At 42.8% G+C, this 25,781-nt stretch overlaps 2 protein-coding genes across 7 annotated transcripts in view; one reads left to right on the top strand and one right to left on the bottom strand.

Moving 5' to 3' along the window:
* Positions 1-22,033, bottom strand: part of RMI2 (RecQ mediated genome instability 2) — a 28,366-nt gene extending 6,333 nt beyond the window's left edge. For 2 of the 6 annotated variants that reach the window (XR_004359912.1, XR_004359913.1), the window contains exons 1-5: positions 21,792-22,033; positions 16,038-16,118; positions 14,238-14,447; positions 3,759-3,867; positions 743-817 (exon numbers count right to left, since the gene is read on the bottom strand). The gene's annotated coding sequence lies outside the window, so the exon portion shown is untranslated. Of the gene's footprint in view, positions 1-468; positions 663-742; positions 818-3,758; positions 3,868-14,237; positions 14,462-16,037; positions 16,179-21,791 lie in introns of those variants that run through there. The other 4 variants (XR_004359910.1, XR_004359909.1, XR_004359911.1 and 1 more) reach the window with 3 other exon arrangements.
* A 117-nt stretch (positions 22,034-22,150) lies between these two features.
* SOCS1 (suppressor of cytokine signaling 1) lies at positions 22,151-25,182 on the top strand. Its single transcript, XM_032704471.1, has 2 exons — positions 22,151-22,342; positions 24,212-25,182. The coding sequence occupies exon 2, from the start codon at positions 24,287-24,289 to the stop codon at positions 24,899-24,901; it is 615 nt and encodes a 204-aa protein (XP_032560362.1). The 5' UTR covers positions 22,151-22,342; positions 24,212-24,286; the 3' UTR covers positions 24,902-25,182.
* The last annotated feature ends 599 nt before the right edge of the window (positions 25,183-25,781 follow it).

Below are 25,781 nucleotides of genomic sequence, written 5' to 3'. Positions count from 1 at the left end.
GAGGTGAGCCTCCAAGAGTTACGGGGAGCCAGAGAGGAGAAAGCCCTCCCCTCTGTTGCTGTGTGAGGTACTATTTTGCAGAGTCTTCAGGAGCTGGATATTTAATAGCAAGTTTGGTAGTGACTGCAGGTTGCATGACCAAGGAGACCATCAGCTCTTTTACAGTCACTGACAATTTGTGTGAAAAGTGAATTGCCCTCACTATTCCCTATGCTTTAGCCAGTTCTGTTACTTGTATTCCCATGAGTATCACTTAGGACACATATGTGGTGCCTGTCCTTGACTAATAAAATTTTGCTCTGAGATCAGAGAATCTCCATGTAAAATGGCTGCATTTATTTTCCATGAGGCTGTGACTAAAGCTTTTTCCAGGGGTGCAGATAAAAAGGATCCTGGACTAGACACAGGTCACTAACAGCACTGGCATCCTCTTCAGAAACTGGGTAGAGCAATGGTGCTCTGACCCACCTGGTGCTGGCAGAAACATCAGAGGAAGAGCAGAAATGGCCTTGAAAGGAGGAACTGCCAAGGGCTGAGCAGGAAGGCTCTGGTATTGGTACTTCAGAAAGCAAAAGCAAAAATCCCAGCTGAAGGCACAGCTGGCCTCGTGCTGCTCTGCAGGGGGGACCTCGGGTGTGAATTCAGGACACACAGCTGAATGACTGAAAAAGCAAAAACAATATAAAGAGGAAATCAACAGCAGTGAAACTTCTGTTTAAAGCTGCTCAGTAATAGCACGTACATGTTTTTATGTACTTAGGTGGACTGGGACCTAAAGAAGCTTGAGTTTTCAATTTCTTACATTGTGGTGTTCATTCTGTAAAGCAAGGCTCAAAACCAGAAGTAGTTACAGGCCTGGATTTACTGCCATACCCCTACAAATAGCAGCCTGCTCCCCCACTACTGGCATGAATGAATGAATGAACGAATGTTGGAAGGTTAATTTTGGATTAAAGTCATATCAGTGTACAGGCTATACAAGGCCTATTTTCATAGGTCTAAGAGAAGATATAAAATGTCAAATAAAATCACAGAATTCTTCCTAAATCAGAACACTCAATGCATAATTGCTGAAGCATGTTTTCACATTCTCAGGCTTCTTTAATTTCTTAAAATAATCAAAGGGCACAAGATTGCGTGAATCAATGGGGAGGCATATCATCAGTTCATCTTAGAAAAACCTCTATGACCCATATGAAAATGCCACATTTTAAAATATAATTTGACATTAAAATGTCACAAACTGCCTCCACCTCTTGATTTAAGTCATTTTAATCACAGGTTCTAGTTTACAGTCTGTACAGCACCTTATATTAAGCACTGTACTGAAGCTCTCTAATTAAGACCCATCTCTCTCCACTCAGCTCAGAATATGCTGGGTCAAATATCAGTTTGATGGAATGAAGGTCAGACTTTTATTGTTGGCATTCAATGTCTTGAACAGCCATCACTGACAATTGATCCATGAGCACCTGATGGTATTCAGTTTTTGTTAAGTTAAATAAATCTACTGGTGCTCCAAGATTTTAATCACCTCATTCCATGAGACTTTAAACCTTGTGCTATGAACTAAACAGCAAAACGACATGAACCAGAGGAACATACAAAGAAATTGTGAATATTCCAGGAAAAATATTAAAATAACTTTTTAGGGATGGATAACCTGACCTTTCTACTGATCTAGTGGTTGTGTGAAGACTGCAGTGAGGCAACTATATGAACACTTATGTACCTGAATATATTTAAACACTTCTCAGTGAATTAAAAATATATGACTTTTTGTAGATGGCTAAAAGGTACATAACTGTGCAACACAATGATTGTTTCTAAATGTAGCTCTATGTAGGGCAGCCTGCAAACTAAATAACAAAACTGAGACTTGAAATTCAAATACAACCAAAAAGTGACTCTTTGGGGATTAAAAAATATTGAAGCCAAAAATGCACAAGCTTTCAGCTTGTCATGAAAAGCAGCAATGAATGATAAATGCAAACCCAGTACACCCTATTTTCAAAACCTGACAAGCCCACAAAACCAGACTTGCAGTAGTGCACTCTATTGCAAAAGCCATCAGTGCTTGTTTGTTCAAAATAGAAACTGTCAATATTTTAAGAGCCAAGCAGGAGACATCAGTTCAGTGCAGATGGTGCCTAATGTCCATGCAAACATCACACAGCACAGAGTGGCTGTGCAGAGCTGGCAGGACAGCGTGTGCACATTTTTGGTTGCACCTTTGGAGTGTGGACGTTCCAAACATCAAGCACTTACATTCAAGTCATTTCAAATTTTGCACAGGAGCATTTGAAGAGCTGTAGCTCTGCTGCAATTTGAACCAATGCGAATTTCAGACAATAGACACTTTAGAACAGAAAAGGGCAGTGCACGACCTGAGATTTGCAAGGCAAAGCTCATCAGAGTCCTTGGGCTCCGTTGCCGGTTACAGCTTCATTTATGAGAAATCATACAGGGTGAAAGTGAAAGGCACATATTGGTTTCTTTTTCTTACCTACAGATATCTCTGATTTGCCTATACATTATCTAGACTCTTATAAAGATAATACTGTGATTACTAATAACCCTAACAGGTGTGGGTTAGGTATTTTAATTTTTGTTGTTTTCATAGATTTTAAGGCAGAGGGAGAACTGAGCACTTGACCCCACTGTTTGACACAGGCCACTGATTTATTTGCATCCTGGTGCCTCTGGCTCTTCCTTTGCTGGGAAGTCAGTGGTGTGTCAGTCCACTCCAGACCACAAGAGCTTCCAGCACTCATCAGTGCAGCTAAGGAGGCTGAAGCACAGTCAGTATTACATTCATGCTGTCATTTAATGCAATCTGTTTTACACTCATTTCTGTCAAATCAAATACTTGGGTGAATATCTGAGCGATAGCAAAAGTATTCTCCAGGCCCCTTTTTCTACCTCCACCCAGGTTGGTCAGCAACAGTTAATCAAATTAATGGAGGAATGAATAGCTTAGTGCAGACATTTTTCAAATGCAACTGGGTTGGCCCCAGTCACTCTCCAGTTCCACTGCTCCTTCCTGCCCAGTAAAATTAAGCATTCAGGTATCTAGGTTAGATTCAGCAGCATAACATGGATAGAGTTCACAAAATACTTTGGCTGGCCCAGGTAAATAACAGTATATGCTGCTTATAAAACCAGCACTGCTCTGAATCAATCACTGATTCTTCTGACTGAAGGGTGTATCTCCTCTTCTGAAGGGTCCACAGTGCCTTCTGAAAAATGCTACACAATTTGGGGCTCCTTTGGTATCAGCCTAAGTAATGGTAACTACTGACTTGCAAAAGCAAGGCTGGGAGGAACAGTCCTTATTAAGAAAATCTCTGAAGTTTAGAGTCACAGGAGTGTTCATTTAAATAGTGCCACATTTTACTCAAAGCTGGCAGTGTTTGGTGAACATCCCTTTTGCTTGTGTCTACTTTCCCTTCTGTTTCTTATAAATGTCATTGTACTACCCTGGATTCTGGCTGGACACCTAATTGTCTGGGGAAAACAGAAATTCCAGCCAAAGAAAACAGAACTGAAAGTAATTAGAAAATCTTTTTCATTCATCTTTTGATCTGTACAATAGATAGATGCATTTCCTTCTAAAGGCTGCATTTCCCAGATGTGAAACAGTAAAGCTCCCCCCACCAGTACTTCTGCAATCTTCGTCACACAGCTGTGGAGTGTTACAAACTGATAACAAAGAGTACACGTAAGTCATAAAAGGAGCAGTGCCATGAAATTCTTACTCACGAACTGTGGGGAAAACTTCTGTCCTTGAATTCCAAACAGTTTGCATGTTTTACAATGTCCTCAATGTCTGTAGTCTTGCATTAAGCTCAGTTAAAGTCCTGGTACCTGAGTATAAAAGAGTGTACTGTTGTTAGTTGTTTCAGCAGCACAGTTACAGACAGATGCTTTAGGAGCAATGCTTTTATCTTTCCTGGTAGCTGTATCTCATGCAGGTTCATACTGAAGAACAAGTTTCCATTACCATGTTCAATTCACTGGTTTTCATTCACACTTTTATATTACCTGTAGATGTCTGAACATGTAATGCTTCAACTTAATAGCTCTAAGGTTGTATCTTTGTGTTGCAGCTCTGTATAAATGGGAAAACTGTGCATTTCAGATGGTAAGAAATGAGCAGGCTCTGCATGAAAAGGCCTCTGCAAAGTGGCAGGTTGTGTCCTGGGTCAGCCCCAGTCCTCTGTCCCATGAGGCAGGAGGGAGCTTCTGCTTCCTTTTCCAGCTTTTATTAAGTGCTACAGCTTGGTTGGCCACAGTTTGGCCTCTGGAAGTAGACTAGCTCTGATCATAGGAGCACAAGAAGGTGTGTGAAGGTGCAATGAGATGTCTAGATTGCAGAGCTATAAGCATGTCCAAATGCCTCCTCCTGTTGCAGAGCTGTCTCATCACCCACTGCTTGGGGCTGAAGTACTTCCTGCTACCTTTTTTCCCCCCTTCCTCTCTTCTTCCTTCACTGTGCACAGACCCTGCAATAAACTTCTAATTGAAAAGGAAAGGGAACTCCTAATTGCACTGCAATTATAAAGCAACAGATGACTTATACCTGGGAGGTGATGCAGCTGCATTTCATCAGCCAGGAGTTGTTGCACGGTCACAAAATGTTGCATACACAAGAACTGACACAACTTTTATTTAACCCTCTGCCCTGTGAGCAAAGAGGTTGGGCATCAATTTCCAAACATGGGTTGGGTTCTCTAAATTCCCTGGAACTCAGGGCTATTTAAACTTCTTTCTACTCCAAACCTGTTCTTAAATTTAACATTTATTGTCTACTGCAGCTAGGACTGAATACTCATTTAACCCCACCAGGATACATGTTGTAACTACAGTATATTCTAGGAAACTTTAATTAGTTCATGTTTTCATCTGAAATACAATTATATTTTTAAAGGTATTTTTTAACATAAAACACCAATTCAGCATGGTTTTCCTTTCCTCAGTGTTTCTACAGTTTGATTTTCATGGAACAACTGTCAGTATTTTATCAAACTGAATGAAATAATAGGGGTTTGAAATAGTTCTCATCCCTTCAGAGACTTCATTAGAAACACTTTCTTTAAAGGGGTACCATCATCTTTTAAACCTCATCAATTTTATGCAACAGTTTGCTAGTGAGATCTTTTGTGGGAATGTGGGTACTTTGGGCTTAAATTTGGGAAATTCAGGCTCAAACCCCTTTCTGGCATAGAGGGACTCAAGGACATGCCTGTCAAGCTCATTTTGAAATTATGACCTCACACCATAAGCCTGTAGAAGGAAACACTCCCTGGTCTTCCTGTGAACTTTCTTTAGTTCACAGAAAGGCTTGCTTCAAGAGCCATTGACCTGCAGAAAGAATGGGACTTGCCCTTGAACATGAAGACTGGGGCATTGAATTGAGAGAGGTGAGCCACTGAATTCTGTCTCAGCCTCAAATACCACTTCTGTAGCTTATCTAAGAACTGTTTAAAGTACTGTACGTACCAGCACTTAGAGCAGTCACCAGAATCCAGTGTTTCCCACTCATAGGTGAGTGCTCTAGCTGTTAAGCTCCAAGTCTCTCTTGGCTAACAAATACTCCTCATTCCCTCTCAATGAGACGAGACTGCTACTTAGTAGCTGAGACAACTTTCAGAAAGGGAGAAACTGAAGTTTGACTGCCCTCTTGCCCAGCAGGGACACAAATCTCACTTTTCCACATACTGAAGAATCTTCTAAGTACTAATCAGCTGCTCCAGCAATGCTCTCCTGCCTTGCTCCATTTTTAAAGGACTGCCATTCTTCAAAGATCAACTTTTGAACAAGCTCAAGAGAGGGAAAAGCTTCAGACACATATCTATAGGCAGTAGTTCCTTACTGACTACTTGCATGGAATACTGGCTGCTTTGGATCTCCTTTCAAAGAAACTCAATGTGCACCACAGAGGACCTTAAACAGGTCCAACACTTTATCTTAGGAAGTTCCAGTTTTGTTGGACAATGCTCAATGTCATGACACATTTCTTTTTTGGCTTTTAACCTAATCAAATAGTGCAAGGTCACCAGGCAATCTGTTCTACAGCAGGGCCGAAATCCAGGCTGGGCCTGTTTCCTGATCTGTAAATATAAAGCTGGTCCTTGCAAAAGGCTGTGTCATACACAAATGATGAATGTGGTTTAACCAGCACATAGTATTGTTGTTCATCCAGCAAGCTTCTCTTGTCACACTTGAGAGACAAGCAAAGCAGGCCTTTGCAGTTTGAATTGCCTTGGAAAAGAACGTGTGCTTCTTGGAGTCAGATTTTCACTGTTTCCTGCATAGACATATTATACAAGTTCACTCTAATTCTGCTCAATGATTGCTGACAAAAGATGTAAATAACACATAAGAGACACAGGGGGGGTGAAGAGGGTGGACACTACTGAAAATAACTTGGATGATAAAATAATCAATTGAGAAGATGAATTTTCAACACACTGACTGCATGGAGGAATTAGAACACATTTGCAGCTATCATCCTGACTTCTCTAAAGCTCGACTCATGACAGACAATGATAGATAATTACAGAAAGATAGTAAAGGTCTTGTGAACTCTGAGCCTGCAATTACTTGCACAGTAGAAAGCTGGAATTCTTTCACTAGATGTCTTCAGCATGCAGGGATGAAAACACAGTTTTCTCTCCAGCAGAGGGGGCTTGGCAGTAAGTTTTCTAAACAAAAAACCAAATGATTTCTTTGGAAATTGAGTAATACTAAAATTAAACTGACTTTTGTATGAACTTGCATAGTGTTAAAGGTAAAATCAGAACTTCCTCCAAACAAGGCATTCAAATATAAACAGACACAATTCAAATTGAGTGTTGCTCTGGCTATCTTTGTTTCTTTTGTTTTTCAGTGTGGCTTTTCTATTTCAGCAGAAAGCCCTTGTAGTTGTATCTAACAGGCACATTGTGCAAGTAAAAAAGTTTTTTCTCCTAATTACTTTGAAAAGCTGAGTCCAAGTTCCTATTAAATCTGTCCCTGTAAACTGCTTCAGTAAGTGTACAACAAAAACCCAGAGAAGACACTGAGGTAAAGTGCTGGTGGAAAGTTTTCCAAGCCTCAACAAATCTGTGTATATGAAGGCAGGACATGTCCTGCGAGTAGTCCAGGAACTTACAGCATAGTTTTCTAATAATTTGAGGCCACTGTAGTTTTAAATAATTGACACAAATCTGGATGGCCAAAAGAGACACTGGCAGCCTCACAGCACGGGTGAGACCGAAACCATGGATGTGATCCAAGGTGGTGGTGTACAAAAGCACATTTCAAGCTAACACTTAGTATTGTGTTGCACACAGTGTTACATACAGACAAAAGAGTGACGTGAATTTCTCTGTAAATTAAAACAGGCTGGCTAGTCTTCTGGTAAATTCCTCTTTTTCACAGTTAATTGGATTTGTCCCCCAAGGACTGTTTCCTTGTTTGATTTCAACTCACACAGAGGAAAAGTACAGGCAGGTGTACTTGAATACCCGGCAATTATATTATCTTTATTACTTCTGATGAATAATTTTACTCCCCATGTGACCACTTGAATAGTACTGTTCAGTGCTGTTCACAACCGGATTGTTTTCTTTCTAATGAGAACTAGCTGCCAATTTCAATGACAGATTCTGGTAAATGTAATTATTTTCACCTCTGTGGCTCCAGCTTCTGGTGAAGGAACTATTGAAAATAATGATGCACTAGAGTAACTCAAAATGAAATTCATGCCAGATGTAGCAGAAGGTGCAAATGACTCACTATGACCAGTAAGGGTGCAGCACTTTCCCTCCCTGATGTGGGCACAGGCTGTCCTGGCAGAGCCACAGTCAGCAATCCCCTTGCAGGATGCTGAGGTGCATCACTGCAGCAGCCTGGGCTCTGCCCACTCACTGCCCTCACTGGTCACTCTGGTGAGTTCTTCTCAGAAGGCAGGATCTCAGCACCCACCCTATGTTTGTGGAGTACAAGTGTCACCACCCACATAGCCCCATAATTTTCCTTAAGTTCTAATATATTGAAAGAAAAAAAGTATGTGGGGGGGGAGGAGGAGGAGGGGGAGGAGGAGAGTTCTGGTCACACTAAATCATTATTTAGTGTGGATATCAGATTGTCTATTAAACCTTCTATTTGGAAGTGGATGTACTATGTACTGACATATTATTTCTGGTAGATGAGAAAGGGGTTTACAGCAGTTCATTGGGAGGAAGGGAGATGTGTCCTCAGTCCCCAAACCAGGATCCCATTTAATGGGATCACCTGCTCTGATAGATGGTGAGCCCCAGGCCCTCCTGCCTTTGAGTCCCCTCATTAATACCACATCTTCAACACTTCCACCCGTTGATATCAGTTCTCCCAGTCTTTGGACCTCGTGTCCTCCACAGCCCTTACCCCACTTCTCCAAACCCATTCCTCAACCTCTTTCTTCTCTACAGAGCTGCCTTTCTTCTCACAGAATTAAAATATCCACACCAGAGCATCCCCTCCCTGCCAGAACAACCCTGGTCTACAATCCCTCTTGGGATTCCTGCCTGCTTGGAATCACTGCAGAGCTGCCCTCTCATAAGCCTTGGGCACTCTGAGCACTGCCCCTGCCTTTTGGCTCCCCAGTGCCAGGTCCCCAGTGCCACCTACCCCTCGGTTCCCTCTGGGCTCCACAACAATCTGAGCTCCTTCCTGGCATCAGCTCCTTGGATGTCCCCTCCTTGGGTGCACTTTGTGAAAACCCTGACTCTTGCTTTTCAGAGGGGAGGATTTCAAAACACACCAAGTCCTCCACCATTCACCTCTGTAAGAGCAGCAAAAAGGGGAAAAGCAACTGGGTGTCTTTCAGAAAGCAGTGCCCTGCTGTGGGGGGCACTGGAGGGGATTGAGGAAGAGAAGAGAGAAGAAAGGTGGGCAGTTATGGGAATTTGCAAGAAAAAAAGAATCGACTTCGATTAATGACTTGAGTCAGAATACAAGGAGGCTGAACTTCCCAGAAAGGAAGTTCACTAACAAGGAACCACTGATAACCTTCAGACACTAAACTGAAAACTCTGGAGAAAGTAGACTTAATTCTCAGAAAAAAACCCAAAACCAAAACCTGTCCGAAATATACTTAATATAACAGACAGAAAGAAAGCAAAAGACAAGAGCATCTTGAAACTAAAAGAGGTATTAAACAGAAATTAAAGGGGCATTCAGAAAACATTGGGCTCGAAAGCAGAAAAAAACCTAAAGTGGAGTAAATTTTAAACCTAGGACATTGGGATTTGTTCACACAGAGGAAGGTCAGATGGGGATAAACTTCCAGCAGTATTATGGAAGAAGTCAATAAGGAGTTAGCTGGGACTAGCACAGAGGGAGTACAACAAACTTAAAACAAAACAGAGAAAAAACCTGTGAACTGGAAGAGAGGAGACAGGCTAGAAACGAAAGAGAAAAGAAAGAAGCAGCAGAATAAATATTGTATGGGATAAGAGAGAAAAAGAAAGAACAGCCTGTTCTAAGTCAGCTCATGGAAACCTGCAGATCTCCCAAATCTGTTTTATTAATTGCCAATGCCAAGTTTAAAACTGTGTGTGTACTGAACTTTTCATGTGGAAAGGCAACTGTCTGTGCAAATTCAAAATGGACCAGGAAGACCATTATCTCAATGGCAAAGGATGTTCCAAAACTCTGAGCCCAGAGGACTAAAATGACATCTGACAGCTTCAGACATAAAATATTCTAGGGGAAGTGAGACTCTGGATGCTACTGACCTAAAAGCTACTAGGCATTGCTACTGCTGTTATTTTAACAAGGGCATAGCTTCTTCCAGCTCAGTTCATCTTTCCAAAAGTGCTAATTCTTTAAAGGAACAGTAAAGGAACAGTAAGTACATTGGAAAATGTATCATATGCAAATATGTAATTGTCTCCTGTTCAGCATATTAACACACATACTCTTCAAAATAAATAATAAAAAAAAAGTTATTCCTGAGTATTATAATTGTAAACACCTGTAATGGTGGATTACAGAATCACATTCTTGCACATAAAATGAAAGCAACAAAAATTTGATTTTTAGGCCGTGAAGAGATGCAGGTAAGAGCCTCGTTAAGGTATGTGAATGTAAGTCCCAAGAACTTGCACATGAAAGATCCAAGCAGACAGATAATTTTGCAGGTCATTGATAATCAGACAAGAAGTCTGAACAGTCTTGTTGGGTCTAGTGTAAGATAAGAAAAAATTATGGGTCATATTGTCCATCCAGGGATGAATGGAGCCCCTCTTGGTGTGGTGCAAAAGGAGAAGTAAAACTACCCAACTAGTAAAGGGTGTCTGCCCTGAGTTCCCAGTGACTGCAAGGGCTGAGTCACAGTGGGTTCTTGGACATGCAGGGGAGTTTTAGCAGGAAACCGCCTACCACTTTTATTTACAGCTCTACTTCAACTATGCCATTTGACTCAGCTCAGGAGGTGATTTTATCACTCTAGATGTTGTGGATGCATCTGTACAGAGACACTTTCCAAAAGGCCACGTATGTTTAGCGTTGTTTTCATGAGGTTTCTTTATCTATTCACTTCAGATGGAGGAAATACTGCCCCTTCTACTCTTCTACCTCCCTCTCTCCATCCACTGGAATTGAGTCATACCTGACCTGCACACAGGCTTTGCATTGCTCAGCTTGTCTGTTTAGAAACCAGCGTGCTGTCAGTGAGCACAGGCAGCTACAGCAGCACAAAAACACTTCAAAATTTGAACAATTCTGGTGTCTCATCATTAGTTTTAAGCAAGGCAGGAGCTCAAAGATGCAGAAAAGCAGGGGGGACCACAGTTCTGCCAGCCTATCCTGCCCCAACTCAGTGATCTCCACATTCAGCACCTGGGAGAGTCCTGTTCTCCCACATTCAACACATTATCTTTCTGGCAATTAACTTAATTAAAACAACAGTAAGTTTGTATTAAAAAACCCATTCTGGAATGCTAGTAAAGTTTCTTCTTTGTAAAATACAAAATTCTCTATAGGAATCTATGGTAAAAAAAATGTAATTGATTGCAAATTCCAGCCCTTAAAATTGAGACAGGACCTCCTTCCTTGCCTTTCTGCCAATTGTGTCCTAGTTTTGTGAGAGTTAAGATCACACATTTCCCCAGCACCCCTGTGTCACTCGGTGCACAAATGTGTGAGTGGGCAGATTTCAGGTTGCATATGCAAATGTAAATCTGATATTGCCCAGTTTTTTAGTTCTTGGCTTTTTAACCACATGAAATCGGTGCAGTGTGTGCACCAGTGTACAGGATGAGAGGAAGGCTGTGGTCTCTGCTGCACTGAAGTGCAGACTGCTAATTAGGAGAACAGAAGAGGAAATGGGGTAATGTTTCTCTGGAAGAGTGATGGGGTCTCATGACTGCACCAGAATCCCATTTTCAGAGGGGAATGGTTGCTAAATTCCTGGTGATGAGGACTTGTCTCCAGTCATGGAGTGCTCCTTGGGGCAGTAAACCCAGTGGAAAACAGCACCGTGACCCAGACCCTCCCAAATCTCCTTCTGCCTGTGCAGGGATCTGTCATATTTCCCCAGCCCTGAAAAAGAAGCTGGGAGGAGATAAGGGAAGAAACATAAAACCAAGAAAATATTTTTGTTGGACCCATTTCTGTCTGCATATAGCAGAAAAGTTTATGCAAATTAGAATCAGCCACGGGACTTCTGGGAAGTTGGCAGTGATGCTCTCAGTGTCTCAGAGCTAAGGTATGAGTGAAATTAAGAGAGGAAAGCCTCCTAATAACCAGTACAAACATGCAGTTCATCCAGTAAAAAATTGCTTTGATAGTTTATGTTGGCAGCTACAGACACTCGAGGTCAGTTTTTGTTTTTTATGCTGCACAAAACTCTGTTGCTGGCCATTCTTTAAATCCAGATTTGGCTTTAGCCCTGCCTTTCAAGCACATATTTGAAGTACACATCTCAAATACACATCTCATCATGTGCAGAGCAGAGAAAGGACGCTGCATGAATCATGGGAGATGATCTATTTGCCAAAGCTTTGTAGGCTGTACCATTCTTGGTATTTTCTGCAGCGAGTCTGTCACATGAAGGGGATTCATTTGTGACCTGAAACAACTCAGTGAGTGTGACTCTGTAACACCCAATGGGTTACCTTCCCAGTCTGAGTCTGGTGTTTCCCTCTCTCCCCAGATCACACTCCTCCTACTCTTCTACCACCATCACAACCACGTGCTGGCACAAAATTAGCAGAAAATAGCCACACTCAGATCTGCCTGCCACCTGCTAGTGGAAACTGGGAATTCACTGGAATTCATGGAACTGGAGGCAGGTCACATGCATTACGCCCTTGATACCACAATTTATCTGCACAGTTGATATTTTACAGTTTCATGGGTGTTGTTCAGTTTCCCTGAAATTAACCTTTGAAAAAAAAAAAGAAAAGAAAAAAAGAAGAAAAACCCGCAGCCTTTCAGGGGGATCAGAAACCCATTTCAGGAAACGTTACCAACTTTGATGGTAAATGCAGCCACTGAGAGTAAATGTATTCTTTTGTGTGTGTGAGAGTAAATGTATTCTTGTGTGTGTGTGTGTGTGTGCATTGGACTAAGTTTTTTATTGAATTTCATAGAATCAGAGAAAAACAGAGGAGGAAAAGTGTGGAATGCTATTCAGCTTACTGCTGGAATAACACATTATATACTGCACACTTATCAGTGGTAAGCTATTTTTAGTATGATCCATGAGCAAGCAAGAAGTCAGGACTTTTTTATCCAGTGCTTGAATCAGGCAAGGTGCTTTTTCCAGCCTGGACACCTGGAACCCTCCAGTGCAGGGATCTCTAGGCATTGCTCCCCTGGCACAGGACACAACCCTGCCCTGGGCTCCCCTGCTCTGTGACCCAGTGGTCAATGACTGTCTGGGGGAAAATGGGACACTAGGAAAGTCAGGATAAAATATACAAGGAATGAAAAGCCAGAATGAAACTGGAGGTGTTAGGCAGTATCCTTTCAGCTAGCTCAAAATTTGTAACATAAATGTATCTAGAAGGGAGCTTTGAATGTCTTTGTCTTCCAAAACAGGGTATTTTTAGCAGTGAAGTTAAGGTCTGGACCCCACTGCTCTATTCTGGGTGCAATCCTGCTTTTCCATTTTACTAAAAACATCTACTTGGAGATCTTTGCCCAACTGCCTTTTGCAGCATTTTGGATGCAGAAGTCAAGGCTACCATGAAGTCACATTTGCACCCTGCTATAGCCACAGTATATCTATCACATTCCTAATTAAGCACCAGCACAGACCACAGAACAAAATGTTCACCTTGCACAACAAAGGAAAAAATCCTGAGCACCTTCCTAAGAACACAGGCACTGTACTGTTGTTCCTGTGTTTATATGCTACTGTAACAGGAAATCTTCATAAGGGCTCTGATGAAACTCCAGCCAAGTCTTTAGCCAAGAAATCTAAACTCACTAAAGATTTCCTCCTGACCACAGCATAGTCTGTAAGTATGGACTTGGGAAGATACTGGAGCATTTTTAATGTACCCAGGAATTCTGGGTGCCTGGCAGGGCTCTGGAGCTCAGCAAACCTCAGGATGTGCAGGGCCTTGTCTGTAGCTGCTCCACCTTCACCACGGGTGAGGCACAGCACTATATGAGCATTACAAAGGTGTGACTAACTGCAAAATCCACACTCCCTGTTAGTATTTTAACCTTTCCTTAGAGACTCAGGGAGAGAGGATATAGACCTATTTATATGGGAAATGATGAGAGAGAGCTCAGTGTTTAAATTCACATTCATCAGTGTATTGGTATTTCTTGCTAGAGGTGCTTAATTTCATCTGGTTGCCTACGAAAGTTCTTGAGAGAAAAAGCCCCAACACTTGGCATATGAAGAATTATATCTGCTTTTTCTTGACAAGACCCAGCTAATCTGAATTTTTAAACTGATGATTAGAGAAATCTAATTATGGAACTTCAGCTTACATATATACTAAATCAGCAATCACCTGAAGGCTGCAGTAACTTATGTTGGTTGAGGCTGTAGTGCCAGGAACATACAGATCATTTTGTTTAGAGGTAAACCCAGAAAACCATGGACAGAGTTTTGGTATTGCTACAAAAACTAAGAGGTTACTCAGTCTATACTCCAGTAGTATAAGACAGCCAGAACAGGACAGGTGGAGTAAAGAACTAAAGAGAAGTACAAATTTAAATTGCTTACCTACAGTAGCTTCACTCACCTTCCCAAAAGGTTTTTCTGTGAGTAAAGTTGTATTAGAATTACTTGTGGTTTGAGGTCATCACATGTCACTCCTCATACGTCCAAGAAGTTTTTGAAGGTCACCTTGGCAAGCTCAATTCAATTTATGTAACCAAGTCTAAGGCTTCCTCTAGACTCATCAGACAGTCGTCAGTATTTTATTTTGACGTTATTATGAACTGAAATAAACCTGCAATTGAAATACAGCATCAGCACTCCAGCCTAATATAAGTGAATATAAGACTTCTCACACAGTCAGAGGACAAAGTGGCCCTTAAAAGGTGAGTCACCACAGACAGCAAAACCTCCCTACAAGAGCAACTCAGTGAGATCTCCAGAACTCCTGAAGAAAATCCTCCAGGCTGGGCACTCTTCCCACTTTCATATTCTTAATTACCTAATTTACTGTTAGGAGACATCAAGGCCTGCATGCAAAGCTACATTAATTTTACATAATGTAATATTTCTTCTTAATTAATCCAAAGGCATGTGTGGTGAGGTCTGTGTGTAACTGACATAGATCTTTCTAAAATTAGAGAATGCTTCATTAATACCGTTAGATGATGTTTGTAATTTACCATTTTAACAACAGATGCCAAAAATTCTACATTTAAAGGACTTTTTATCTCGTGTCAGAAATTGTCAGCTTATTCTCTTGATTCCTAGAAATTTTCGTGGAGTTGGAGCATGGTGAAGTTAATCTATTCTGAATACAGCTTGTTGAGTTCACATGTAAAATTGGCTGAGGTTTGCAATAAATCTGGAGAGGGAAAATATCTGAAAAAAAAAATCCAATTCTTTCTCCACAAGAGCAATTATGGTGAGGTTTTTTCCTTTTCTTTTCTTGGCAAATGAGGAATTAATATTTGTACTCTGAAGAAAACTGTTGACCCATGTATCAGGATCTCTTTTCTCCAGAGACAGAGGAGAAACAGAAATCTGGATAATTTCTCAGTACTTTGAAAACTGAGACATTAAAATTTGCATTAGCTATTTCTTGCCTAGATATTTGTAGATGTGTTACATAACTAGCCAAGACCATAAGACAATAATAAACTCTATATAGTATCTATGTGTACAGTAGAATATAAGGTGCACATTCAGTAGTTTCTATTTGTTGGGTATAGGAGTTATTAGATACTGCAGGACCTAATATATTCCATCATCCTAAGAGTTTGGTGGTGTATAATTCGAGATGATACTGCAACTGTAAAAAAGATCTGTCAATTAAGATAGGTTAGAATCACAGCAGAAATACAGAGGCCAGCAAATCATGCCCATGAAAGATATTTTCTCAAGGCTGAGTATTAATAGTGATTTATTCAGGTTTAGTCATCCAGGCTTGATGGCTTCAAGTATTAAAAGTCCAACCAAGTAATCTGAAAAGGTCTCAGTGAGTTGTGAAAGAAATAGGACTGTCCACCTGGATCTGGATGAGAAGCTGCAAGAGACTGCTATGCCACCACCACCTGATTTCTCAACTTCCTCTGTGCTACTTGTGTCTCCTATAGCAGCACTTTTTTCACTTCAAGAACAAGACCACTTTTTTTCCTTTTAATTTGGGCTACAGAATCTCTCTACATTCAAGGAAGTAGAACTGAGATTTGCATCCATTTGACCATATTAAGAATGAATTTTAATCAGTTTCTATGAAAACCAAAGGTGAGGGAATACTTGAGTCATTTCCTCCACCTCACCCCAACCATGAAAATCTCCTCCTGTGTTGATTATGCCCATGTATAAAATGCATTAGAAACTGATTCCACAGCCCTTGACTTACTTCAGTAGAAGCACAGCATTTGCCTGTGGTTTGAGTAGATGGACTCATGGGAGCACCAGAAGGAGCATCAACACTGTCCACCTGCAGCAGCAAATGAAAATTTGTAGTCATGTAAATCATTCAGGAGAAGCTAAATAGGCACTGTAAAGGAAAAGAAGTGGTGGAAAATGCCTGTAAGAATGGGAAATTATAAAAGCAGAGAGTAAAGATACCATTAAACTAGTAATAAAGATACACTGGAGACCTTTTTGCATTATTAATTGATTTTTTTTTGGTATCCTCAATGTTCCCACTCAAAAATAAATTTTGCCCAAAGCTTACCACCTCTCCTGTTGCACTCTTTACAGTCAGAATTCCCTTCCCATATTTCATGGATCCATAAATGCCTGAGGACCCTAACTGCATGTACAAACAGTAACCTGGTCTCCAAAACCCACAGCACAGTTCAGCGTCAATCCTGTGCCATGTTACTCTCCTTTCATGGGCTTGGGATCCAAAAAGACATCAGAACAGGGAGAAACACAGAGTGTGGCTTCAAGCAAGGGAGAGAGGGCAGCAAGGGAGGCAATGGAAGGGAGAAGAGGTCTGTACTGGCTCAGTTTGGAAAGGATCACTGAGGTGCTTTATTTCAGCCAGACTGGAATAAAATTAGCAACAGGCTCTGAAATTCAGTGCCTGTGTTCCTCCAGCCAGCACTGAAACCTCTGTAGTCCAGTAAGTGTATCTGGAAGCCAAACTTTATATGCTCCTACTTTAACATATCCAGTTCAGTATTTAAAGCTGCAGTTCCCCTGAACAACACCCTGCTATCTCTAGAATCAGCACCAACATTATTTTTAGGGATCCACAGTTCCTTCATTAGTTGTGGAGTATGCACATACAGGCTCTCACACACACACAAAATCCAGCAACACAGAATTGTCATTCAGATGAAAAAGCAACTAGAAAGCAGGCTGCCCTTTCACAATACTTTTACCAACAATTTGAAACTTTCCTTTTTTTCCCCCCCACTCAACTAATTACCAAGAAAGGTGTCTAAATATTGAGATGTAGAAAGCCCAAACCACATTTTTGTGTGGTTAACTGCTCAGCATTTGAATTCATAAGACTAAATCGAATCTTGATTTGACTTGGTTGATGTCTACAAAGAGCTTCCACTGAAACATCGGACAAGATCCATTTAGTCTGGGCTCAGGGAAACCAGCATTAACTACCCCTGAAAAAGTAGCTAGCATAATTTAAAATAAACAATTCCAGAATAGCTAGCTTAGAAAGAAACTTCCCTCATAGCCTTAGACAGTTAGTTTATTGCTTACTTGAAACATGGTATTTATCTCTTACAGTTTGTCTCTTACAGTGAAATATTTCAGACAACATGGACTATTCAAGGCAGCTGACGAGAGGGAGAGGCTCAGCTGTTACTTAATTGTTTTGGTACACAATTAAGCTTAATTTGCTTAACTTCCAAAACATAGTGTTTTTCATTCTAGCCATTGGAACTTTCTAACAACTAATAGAGTGATCCTTTTAGGAAGACAAACCCAATTCCTATTGGATGGCATCTGACTTGTATGTTTTCTGCAGAACAGCACAAATTCCAGTTCAGACAGAATTTATTACCTCTTTACCAACTAGTTAACCCTTGTCTAGGTAGATGCTTATCAAGGCTTGATAATAGCAGATTGGTGAATTCCTCAAAATGTATTTTGTTCTTGGCATAATGACGTGTCTGCTGTGACTGACAACTGTGCCAGACACGCATTGTTCTTCAGTGGTATCAGTGTAAAGTGAGTCATCTTTGTAGCCATTTTACCTGGAAAAACTGACTAAAAGGATAAGAGGATGAGCTGTATTCCTCAGGTCCACTTTATTACTTCTTAACTTAGAAAATTGTTGAATGGATAGTATGGAACTGGGAGAGGAAGTGATTGGTCACAGTAGTTACACCTTTTGGACATGTCCCATTTAAATGCATCAAACTCTGACCCTAAAACCTAATCAAAGTGGGTGACAGAGGTTCACACTTCGCTCAGTGCTGCTGGTTTCACTGCATCTGAAAGCAGACTCAGAGACAGTGTGGTGTCTAATTTACTTGCAAAATCAAAGAATTCCGATTTCAAGGGTTTCGTTTAAATGAAAATTCAGATTCTGGAGAAGAAAACAAAACCCACTAAAACAGGAAGGATGGTATTGTGGTTAAGTTTCTAGTATGGGGCTCTGAAGACCTGAATTATGTTCCATTCCTAGCCCTGCTGCAGACTACCTCTCTCTGTGACTTCAAGCAAATCACTGAATCTCTTGGTGCTTCAGTTCCCTTTTTTAAATACAATGTTGGTGATTTGATCCGTTTAGATAATGAGCACATTCACATAAGAGCTACCATTTACAGTATAAGCACAAGAGAGCCTCTAACCTCAAAACACTATTGAAAAATGTGACCCTGTTTACTGAACTGTTCTTCCAAAAAAATAGCAATTCCATATTAAATTCCCACACTGATCACCCACTTACAAAACAAAACTCTAAACAACATGCTATTCCACAGATGCATTGGTCTGCCGGTTAATCCAGATTCATAATAGAATCAGTGTCTGCTTCTATTCTCCAAAGTTAGGAAAAGGCTAAAATGGGGAGTGCCTGCTGATTTTTTAAGCCTTTCAGGTTTTTTGATTATTTTTTTCCCCAGAGGACCGTCCCTGCAGTGGGGATGAATTCAGCAGGGTGTGGAGTGCCCCATAATGGAATTTATACTGGGGAATACCATACCTGGTACCACAACCTCCTCTCTCTTGGTGGTTTCACAGGGTGAGGAAAGGCTTGGAGCATAACTAAAGGAAGCTCTGTCTGCATTACATTGCTGCTAGTAGGGATAAAAATGTGGGGTTTGGAAAACAAACTAACCAACAGGAAAATGTCTTGTGTACCCCAAAAGATACTGTACTCTCCTACCTTCAAAACCATCTTCAAACCCATGTTTTTTCCCTTGCTGCCACCAGACAGACCTTGCCTGGCATCCCTAGTGCTTTCTTAATAGATTCTCTCTCCCCTTTGCCCTGTTTCTAGCCCTGCTCCTGCTGTACAAATGCCCAGCAATTCCTCTGAATTTTCTGTCATCTTCCGAAATAGTACTTACAAAATAGGGGTAAGGGCTTCTATTTTTAACAAAAGCTGAGTTTGTTCTTTGTTCTAGCTTTTGGAGATTTACTAATAGAAACCTTCAGATCAAAAGCATTTACTTTGTTGCCCCAGGAAACAAGGGAGGAAGAAAGATGGGATGATGTCTCCGGATAATTTTCTTTCTTCTGAGACTTTGCTTTGCTTTTCTGAGACCATTAGCAGGGAAGAAAGGGAACACAATTTGTTTCTCCACGTGAAAAGGTACTTTGTGAAGACAAAAGTAGATGTTTCACATAGAAAGCTTTACTTACCAAACAGACCCTAAGTCTAATTCACCTTGCAAAAAGCAACTGCTTTTTGAGTGACAGAGCACAGATCAGAATAATCTGAACTGGCAGCTGTACTTTCAGCTTCAGTCCTTTCTAGAGATCTTTCTCCATGGGCTCTGTCCAGCAGCTCTGCACCGGTTCCAAATTTCTGCACTGCCCTCTGCTGGGTACAGTAACTATCCCATCCTGCCGGCGTGGAGCTCTTCCCAAGGCCCCACATTGTAGGGTTTGAAGTTGAGGGAGTGGATGTAAGAAAGGAAAGAGGACGGGAATGATGTAAGAAAGGGAAGAGGACAGGAATGGGGGATTGCAAAAATGAAATATGAGTGGGTAGAATTGAAGATATCCCAAGAAAGCTCAGTCTGTGGGACATCTAAAACCCCAGCTCTTCCTGTCACAAAAGCTTCACTCACTGTGCAAGTCTCGTTCACATATTACAGCTGATGGCCACTTCTCCTGGGTAAGCCTTTTCAAGGCACTTTATGGAGCACCCTGGACCACTCTACTGTGATTCACATAGAGATGGTGTCAAACTCTGTAAGCAGCAGCCTGACACACTTGGCTTTTGGTGTCCGAGCTGGCAGGCTCACTCCATCACTCTCCTCAGCAACTGGGAGTTAACATGCCCATTTGAGCCTTGCCAAGCTCTGAAGCTTTGCAACTGAATATTATTACCACATTCTTGCTCAATGAAGACTATTTTTTGGACAGACACTTCATCAGCTGCACTACTGAGTGCGTGGCAGACAGATTGCGTGTGCACCTGCAGGATCTTTCTTTCCCCTGTGATCTTACAAAATTACGAATTACATGAGAGTGAAACAGCTTTCCTGGCACATCTACAGCAGCCTTCAGCCAACTCCATCTCATCTGAGAAACATGCACAGCACTGTGCTGCCTCTCAGCCCTGCCGTGCTCCCACTTACAGCCACAGTGATGGCAGGAGCCAAGGCTGCAGCAGCAGGGAGGGAGCCTGGCTGGGTACCTCGGGGGCTAGGGAGGAGTTAGAGGATCTCAGCTGTACTTTTGGCTCTGATATACTTTATCTTGACAGAATTAAGGACTTCAAAACCCTTTCCTTTGAAGGGTGGAGGGGAGGAAGGGGACTTTGTTTTGCCTAAGTAGCTGTTAAGGGCAAAGCCTGGTTGTATTACCTGTCTGAACATGAACATCAAACCAGCCATTGAATCTGCTTGCAGCATGGAGTGCACTATGCCAAAGCAAACAGTGGCAAAACACTTCTCACTATTGCATTTTCAAATTCTAAAGTAAGTTTCAGTTCCACCGTTGCTTCATTCTTTTGTTTTACACAGAAAAGCAGATGATCTTCCCCCAGCTGCTTATGCCAAACCTTGACTAAAGCTCTGTTGCTCAAAAATTGTTTGAGAGAGTATTCTGAGCACAAAGTGCATCTCTGTGCAAGGTCTTAAAATTCATGGCAAGCTCTGTTTCTCCACATTCATGACAACTATGCATGACAGAACTAAGCAGTTAAATCTTGGTGCCTAAAGCATCATCAGAAATTTCCAGGTTCACCTGTTGTACACTGGCTGCGCATCAGTGTAGGATGCTGTGTTGCCATCAGGTTAAGTCAGTCTGTGACCACACTGAATTCTGAAAAGAATATTCAGTGTTAAAGCAGGACATATATTCCCTCAACTTCATCCCAAAGGACAACTCACAAGGCCTTTCCAGCCCCTTTCCCCTTAATCATTTGACAGAGACATTTCCTCTTCATTGTCACAAAACATGTTGATTGCAGGGAAACTTCCTGGACTTTTAAACATGTTGGTTATTACTTTAAGAAACATGCTCTTTGGAAAAAGCATACTTTACTGGGCCCGCTTAAGGGAGCACGTAAGACACTGGTTTGGTACTTGAGTTTTAAAATCTCCCTCTGGGCAAGCAGAACAGCATCCCAAGTCTCTTGCACTGACTGCTGGCAAGGTTATAAATACAGCTGGGATTTGAACTTTTAACTGTGATTACCCTGTAGAAAACCCCACGGAAATTCTGCTTTGAGAACTCAAACCCCAGCGTAACAGCTTTACAGTCCTCTCAGTAGAAGGATTATAGGCTTCTCTGAACGTTTTTCTCACTTTATTATTAGTCTATTTTTTTTGCCCTTTCTTGGAGATTCAAGTTATACATTGAGCCCTCTCACCTGTTCTGTCCACGCTGACCTGTTTGCTCTGAGGAGAGCAGCACGTTAAAACTTCCCATATTGATTGCTTACTTGCTTTCCTTGCCATTCCCCTCCTCCCGCGTTTTGAGCTGACTGCCAGTCAGAGCCTCATCCATCACCTACCTCCAGTGTCCCCTCTCCTCCCCGGGGCCTCAGAGCGCTCTGGTGCTCGGGACTACCCCGCAGCACCTCCCGCCAGTCCCTCCTGACCGAAAAAAAAACGGAAAAAAAAAGAGTAAACCCAGACGTAGTTTGGAGAAGCGGGGTCACCCGGCGAGCGGGACCAGCTCCATCGGAGGGGCGGGGCGGGGAGCCCGGGGTGTTCTCCGCAGCGGTGCCACCGCTGGCTCCGGGCCACCGGGAGAGACTCCCTGGGAAAGCGAAAGTGAAGCGGGACCACGTGTTTTCCGAGAAGGCGAGGGGAGGAGCCGTGCGAGCCCATCGCCGCCCGTTAAATAGAAAGCAGCGGCGATGCGCGGGCCCAGAGCGCTGGAGCAGCCGCTGCCCGCCCGCCCCGCGGCAGCCCCGGCTCGCCGCGGCGCCAGGCAGGGCCCCCGCTCGGAGGATGCTCGGCCGGCCGCCGGGGCCAGGACCAGGACTAGGAGTAGGACTAGCACCAGGACTAGCAGCGTGTGCTGCGCTCCGGGGACGGCCCCCGCCCACGGTGCCCCGAGGTAATGGGGGGTCTCTTTGCCGGGGGGTCCTCGCCAACCGCGCCGTGCACCGAGAGGGTCCCGCGCCGCAGCCAGGAGAGGGGACATTTCGGAGAGTCCTGCCAGTTGTGCAGGAGCGCGGTGGCTTCTTTGCCCCCTTTTTTGGTTGGTTTGGTTTGGTTGTTTCTGGATTTTTTTTTTTCCCTTGCCTTTTTGGCTCAATGTCCGTGTTCAGGCGGAGCTCTCGCACCTGGTATAAAACAGCGGGACAAGCAATAAAGCGAAAGCGCAGCGGGTATTGCGCGGCACCGCTCTTGCCCGGGGACCCTCACTAGCGGGGGGAGCGGGGGCAGCCCCGGGACGGAGCGCACCGAGTGACCGCACTGAGTGACCGCACGGCCGCCGGGGCCTCGTCCCAGCCCGCTGCTCGGGCTCTGAAATCTGGCGTGTCCCCTGTTTGCTCCGTGCCCTTCGGAAAGGCACCGCAAACTCTCTGTTGGCTCTCTACGGCTTCTGCTAGGGAGCCCTTTGATTTTTAGATTTCTGGCTTAGTGGTTATTTCTCCCCAGCGTGTCCTGAAATTAAATTTTTTAACTTTAAACACTGAGCGATAATCCTGGCCTAGAAACTGGAAAAACTGGCATCAGTTTCCTTCTGCTACGCAAAGCAAGCCCAATGCTACTTTCAGCATGTTAAGTTGTTTGCCAGCATAAGGATTTTATAACCCTCTTAGCTGCTTGATGTTTGGTTTCATTTAGGTCATTTTACCTCCTCAAGTTGTTAAATTATCACAGACAGGAATCCAGCTGCGTAGTTTCTTTGAAATCCTCATTAGCATGTTACCCTGAACTGTAAGATGGCTGAGGGATTCATTTCTGAGAATACTTCAAGGTTTCTCAACAAGCTGCTGCTGCAGATCTATATCTGACTATAGGGATAAATCCTAAAATCTATGCTTGCCAGTAAGGTCAAGGCAGCCAGCGGAGATGTATTGAACCACACTGTCAGAGGCAGACATTTCAGGCCAAACTCATTCCTGGTGCAGCACTGCTAATTCCTTTGAAGTAACACGAGGGATGAATTTAGTCCCTCATGCTGAAAGATATATCAATAGGAAGCAATTTAGATTGGGCCACTTAAAGTGCATGTAATACAGAAAAGAGAGAGACTGCGGAGTAATGCTTTAAGGGTTCACAGAGGTTGACTTGTATACGCTAGTGAGGTTGTAGCATTGCTGTCCCAAGGGAAAGTTGGGGAATGGGAAATTGCCTTTTATAGCTGAGCCTCAGGTTAACAGGGGAGAGGAAAAAAGTTTTAGGATTGCTGTGTAACTTGGCCATGCTACAGCCTGCCCCTCCGAGTTACACTTGGTCGCACCCTCTTCCCCAATTATCCGGAAACATACCCTTCACTCACTTTCTCTTTTTCACACAATGCAACAAATAACGACATTGTCTGAGTTCTGACACTGGGGAAGGCAAAGAGGGAGGGGCAGAGAAATTGGTAATTCAGTTGTAAAACTTTGTTGCTTTGTTCTCTGAAAACTTGAGAATCGGATGGGGTGTACGCAAGATAACTTCTCATTGAGAAGTCGTTTGACTCAGTAGGCCCTGGTACCCTTCTGTGGGCTCATAGCAGGGAAACTGCATCATCCTCAGTAGCTGTTAATGATCCTTGCTAAATATTTTTGGAGCTTTGGGCTTTGCCGTAGTGATAGACTGTTAATCTTGTCAGAAAGCGAGCAGTTGTTTGCCCAGTGTGAATTGGAAAATGAATATTTTATTATTTTATAATGGGTGGGAGGCACATCAATGGAAGACTTGGGTCATTCAGCGATTGCAGCCGCTTCCCTCTGCGGATCTCACATGGTGTCTCTCTTTGGCATTTCAGAATAGCTGCTGGAAAGCTGCCCCGCCGTAGCCGCTGACGCTATGGAAGACCGCATCCGCTGCTCTCGGCTGTAGGATGGTAGCGCACAGCAAGGTGTCAGCAGATAATGCAGTTGGAGCAGACCCAAGACGGCTACTTGACCCTCCGGCACGGGATCGTTCTCAGGCGCGAGGTTTGCACGGCCCCGGCACTGTGCAGGCACAGGGCAACACGCACTTCCGAACCTTCCGCTCCCAGGCGGATTTCAGCAGCATCACCCGAGCCAGCAGCCTGCTGGATGCCTGTGGCTTCTACTGGGGACCCCTGTCTGTCAGCGCGGCCCACGAGAAGCTTAAGTCTGAGCCCGAGGGCACCTTCCTCATCAGGGACAGCACACAAAAGAATTGCTTCTTTGCCATCAGTGTCAAGACTGCGTCTGGGCCCACCAGCATCCGGATTAACTTCCAGACCGGTCGTTTCAGCCTGGATGGCAGCAAAGAGACTTTTGACTGCCTTTTTAAGCTGCTGGAACATTACCTGAGTTCCCCGAGGAAGGTACTGGTTACCCCCCTGCGCAAGGTCCGGGTGCAGCCGCTGCAGGAGCTCTGCCGGAAGAGCATCGTGAAGACTTTTGGAGGAGAGAACTTAAACCAGATCCCACTCAATCCCGTTTTAAAGGACTATCTGAAATCCTTTCCATTTCAGATATAAGTACAGCATTAACTGCATAGGGGCACGTGAGAAATGTGTGACAAAATCCAGCGTCCTGGGTTTTTAAATATGTTTGACAGTGAGCAAACTTATTTTTGTAGCAATTTACTGTATTTTGGGATGGAACCTGAACACTTGACTTCTTATGTTTACAAAAACTGTTTGCACAAACCTGGGGTTTTAAAACCCTGGTGTAATTTTTCTGCCAAGCAGAAGGTTTTATTATTTTATAATATTTTTAATGATATTAACATAATAAACTTTATTGTGACACTTTTTAAAAAAAACCCCAGCATCTCTGTTTTCAGTTTTAAAGGCTCTCATACCTATCCTGCTGACAAACTTTAACTGCTTAACTCTGTAACTGCAGACAGGTCTCCACGTGGTCCTGCTCTTTGCCCTACTGAAGTAGTCTGTCTTAGTGCTAGTTCAGCAGGCAGAGGATTCCTGCCCTCAGAAGTCTACAATAGAAAGATGCAAGCAAGTAGAAAATGCACTCAGGATGAATCTGCCCTGGAATCTAACTGTGTTCTAAATTCATGAGAGCAGGAACAATGTGTTAAGACTATAGTGATGCATAGTTTTTGATAAGAGTGAATGAAACCCTTGGCTGAGCAAATTGCACCAACTCTGCTTTGCCTTGTTTCTGTTAAAAGGTACAAGGCCCTGAGCAAGAAGAGGCTGCTGCCTGATGTAACCAAACCCCATGAATCTTGGCAGGGAAAAATGAAACTGTCCAGAAATGCTGTTCACACACTTTAAAAGTCTGTGAACACTTCATCATTATGGTGCATTGGGGAAAGGATAGCTTAGTTCTCTTTGAAAATTAACATACACAAAATTACAAGGGTGCAGACATTCCCTAGACCTAAAAAAGATT

The sequence above is a fragment of the Chiroxiphia lanceolata genome, chromosome 16, assembly GCF_009829145.1.
Source record: "Chiroxiphia lanceolata isolate bChiLan1 chromosome 16, bChiLan1.pri, whole genome shotgun sequence".
Taxonomy (NCBI): domain Eukaryota; kingdom Metazoa; phylum Chordata; class Aves; order Passeriformes; family Pipridae; genus Chiroxiphia; species Chiroxiphia lanceolata.
This window is presented reverse-complemented; position numbering and strand designations above follow the sequence as displayed.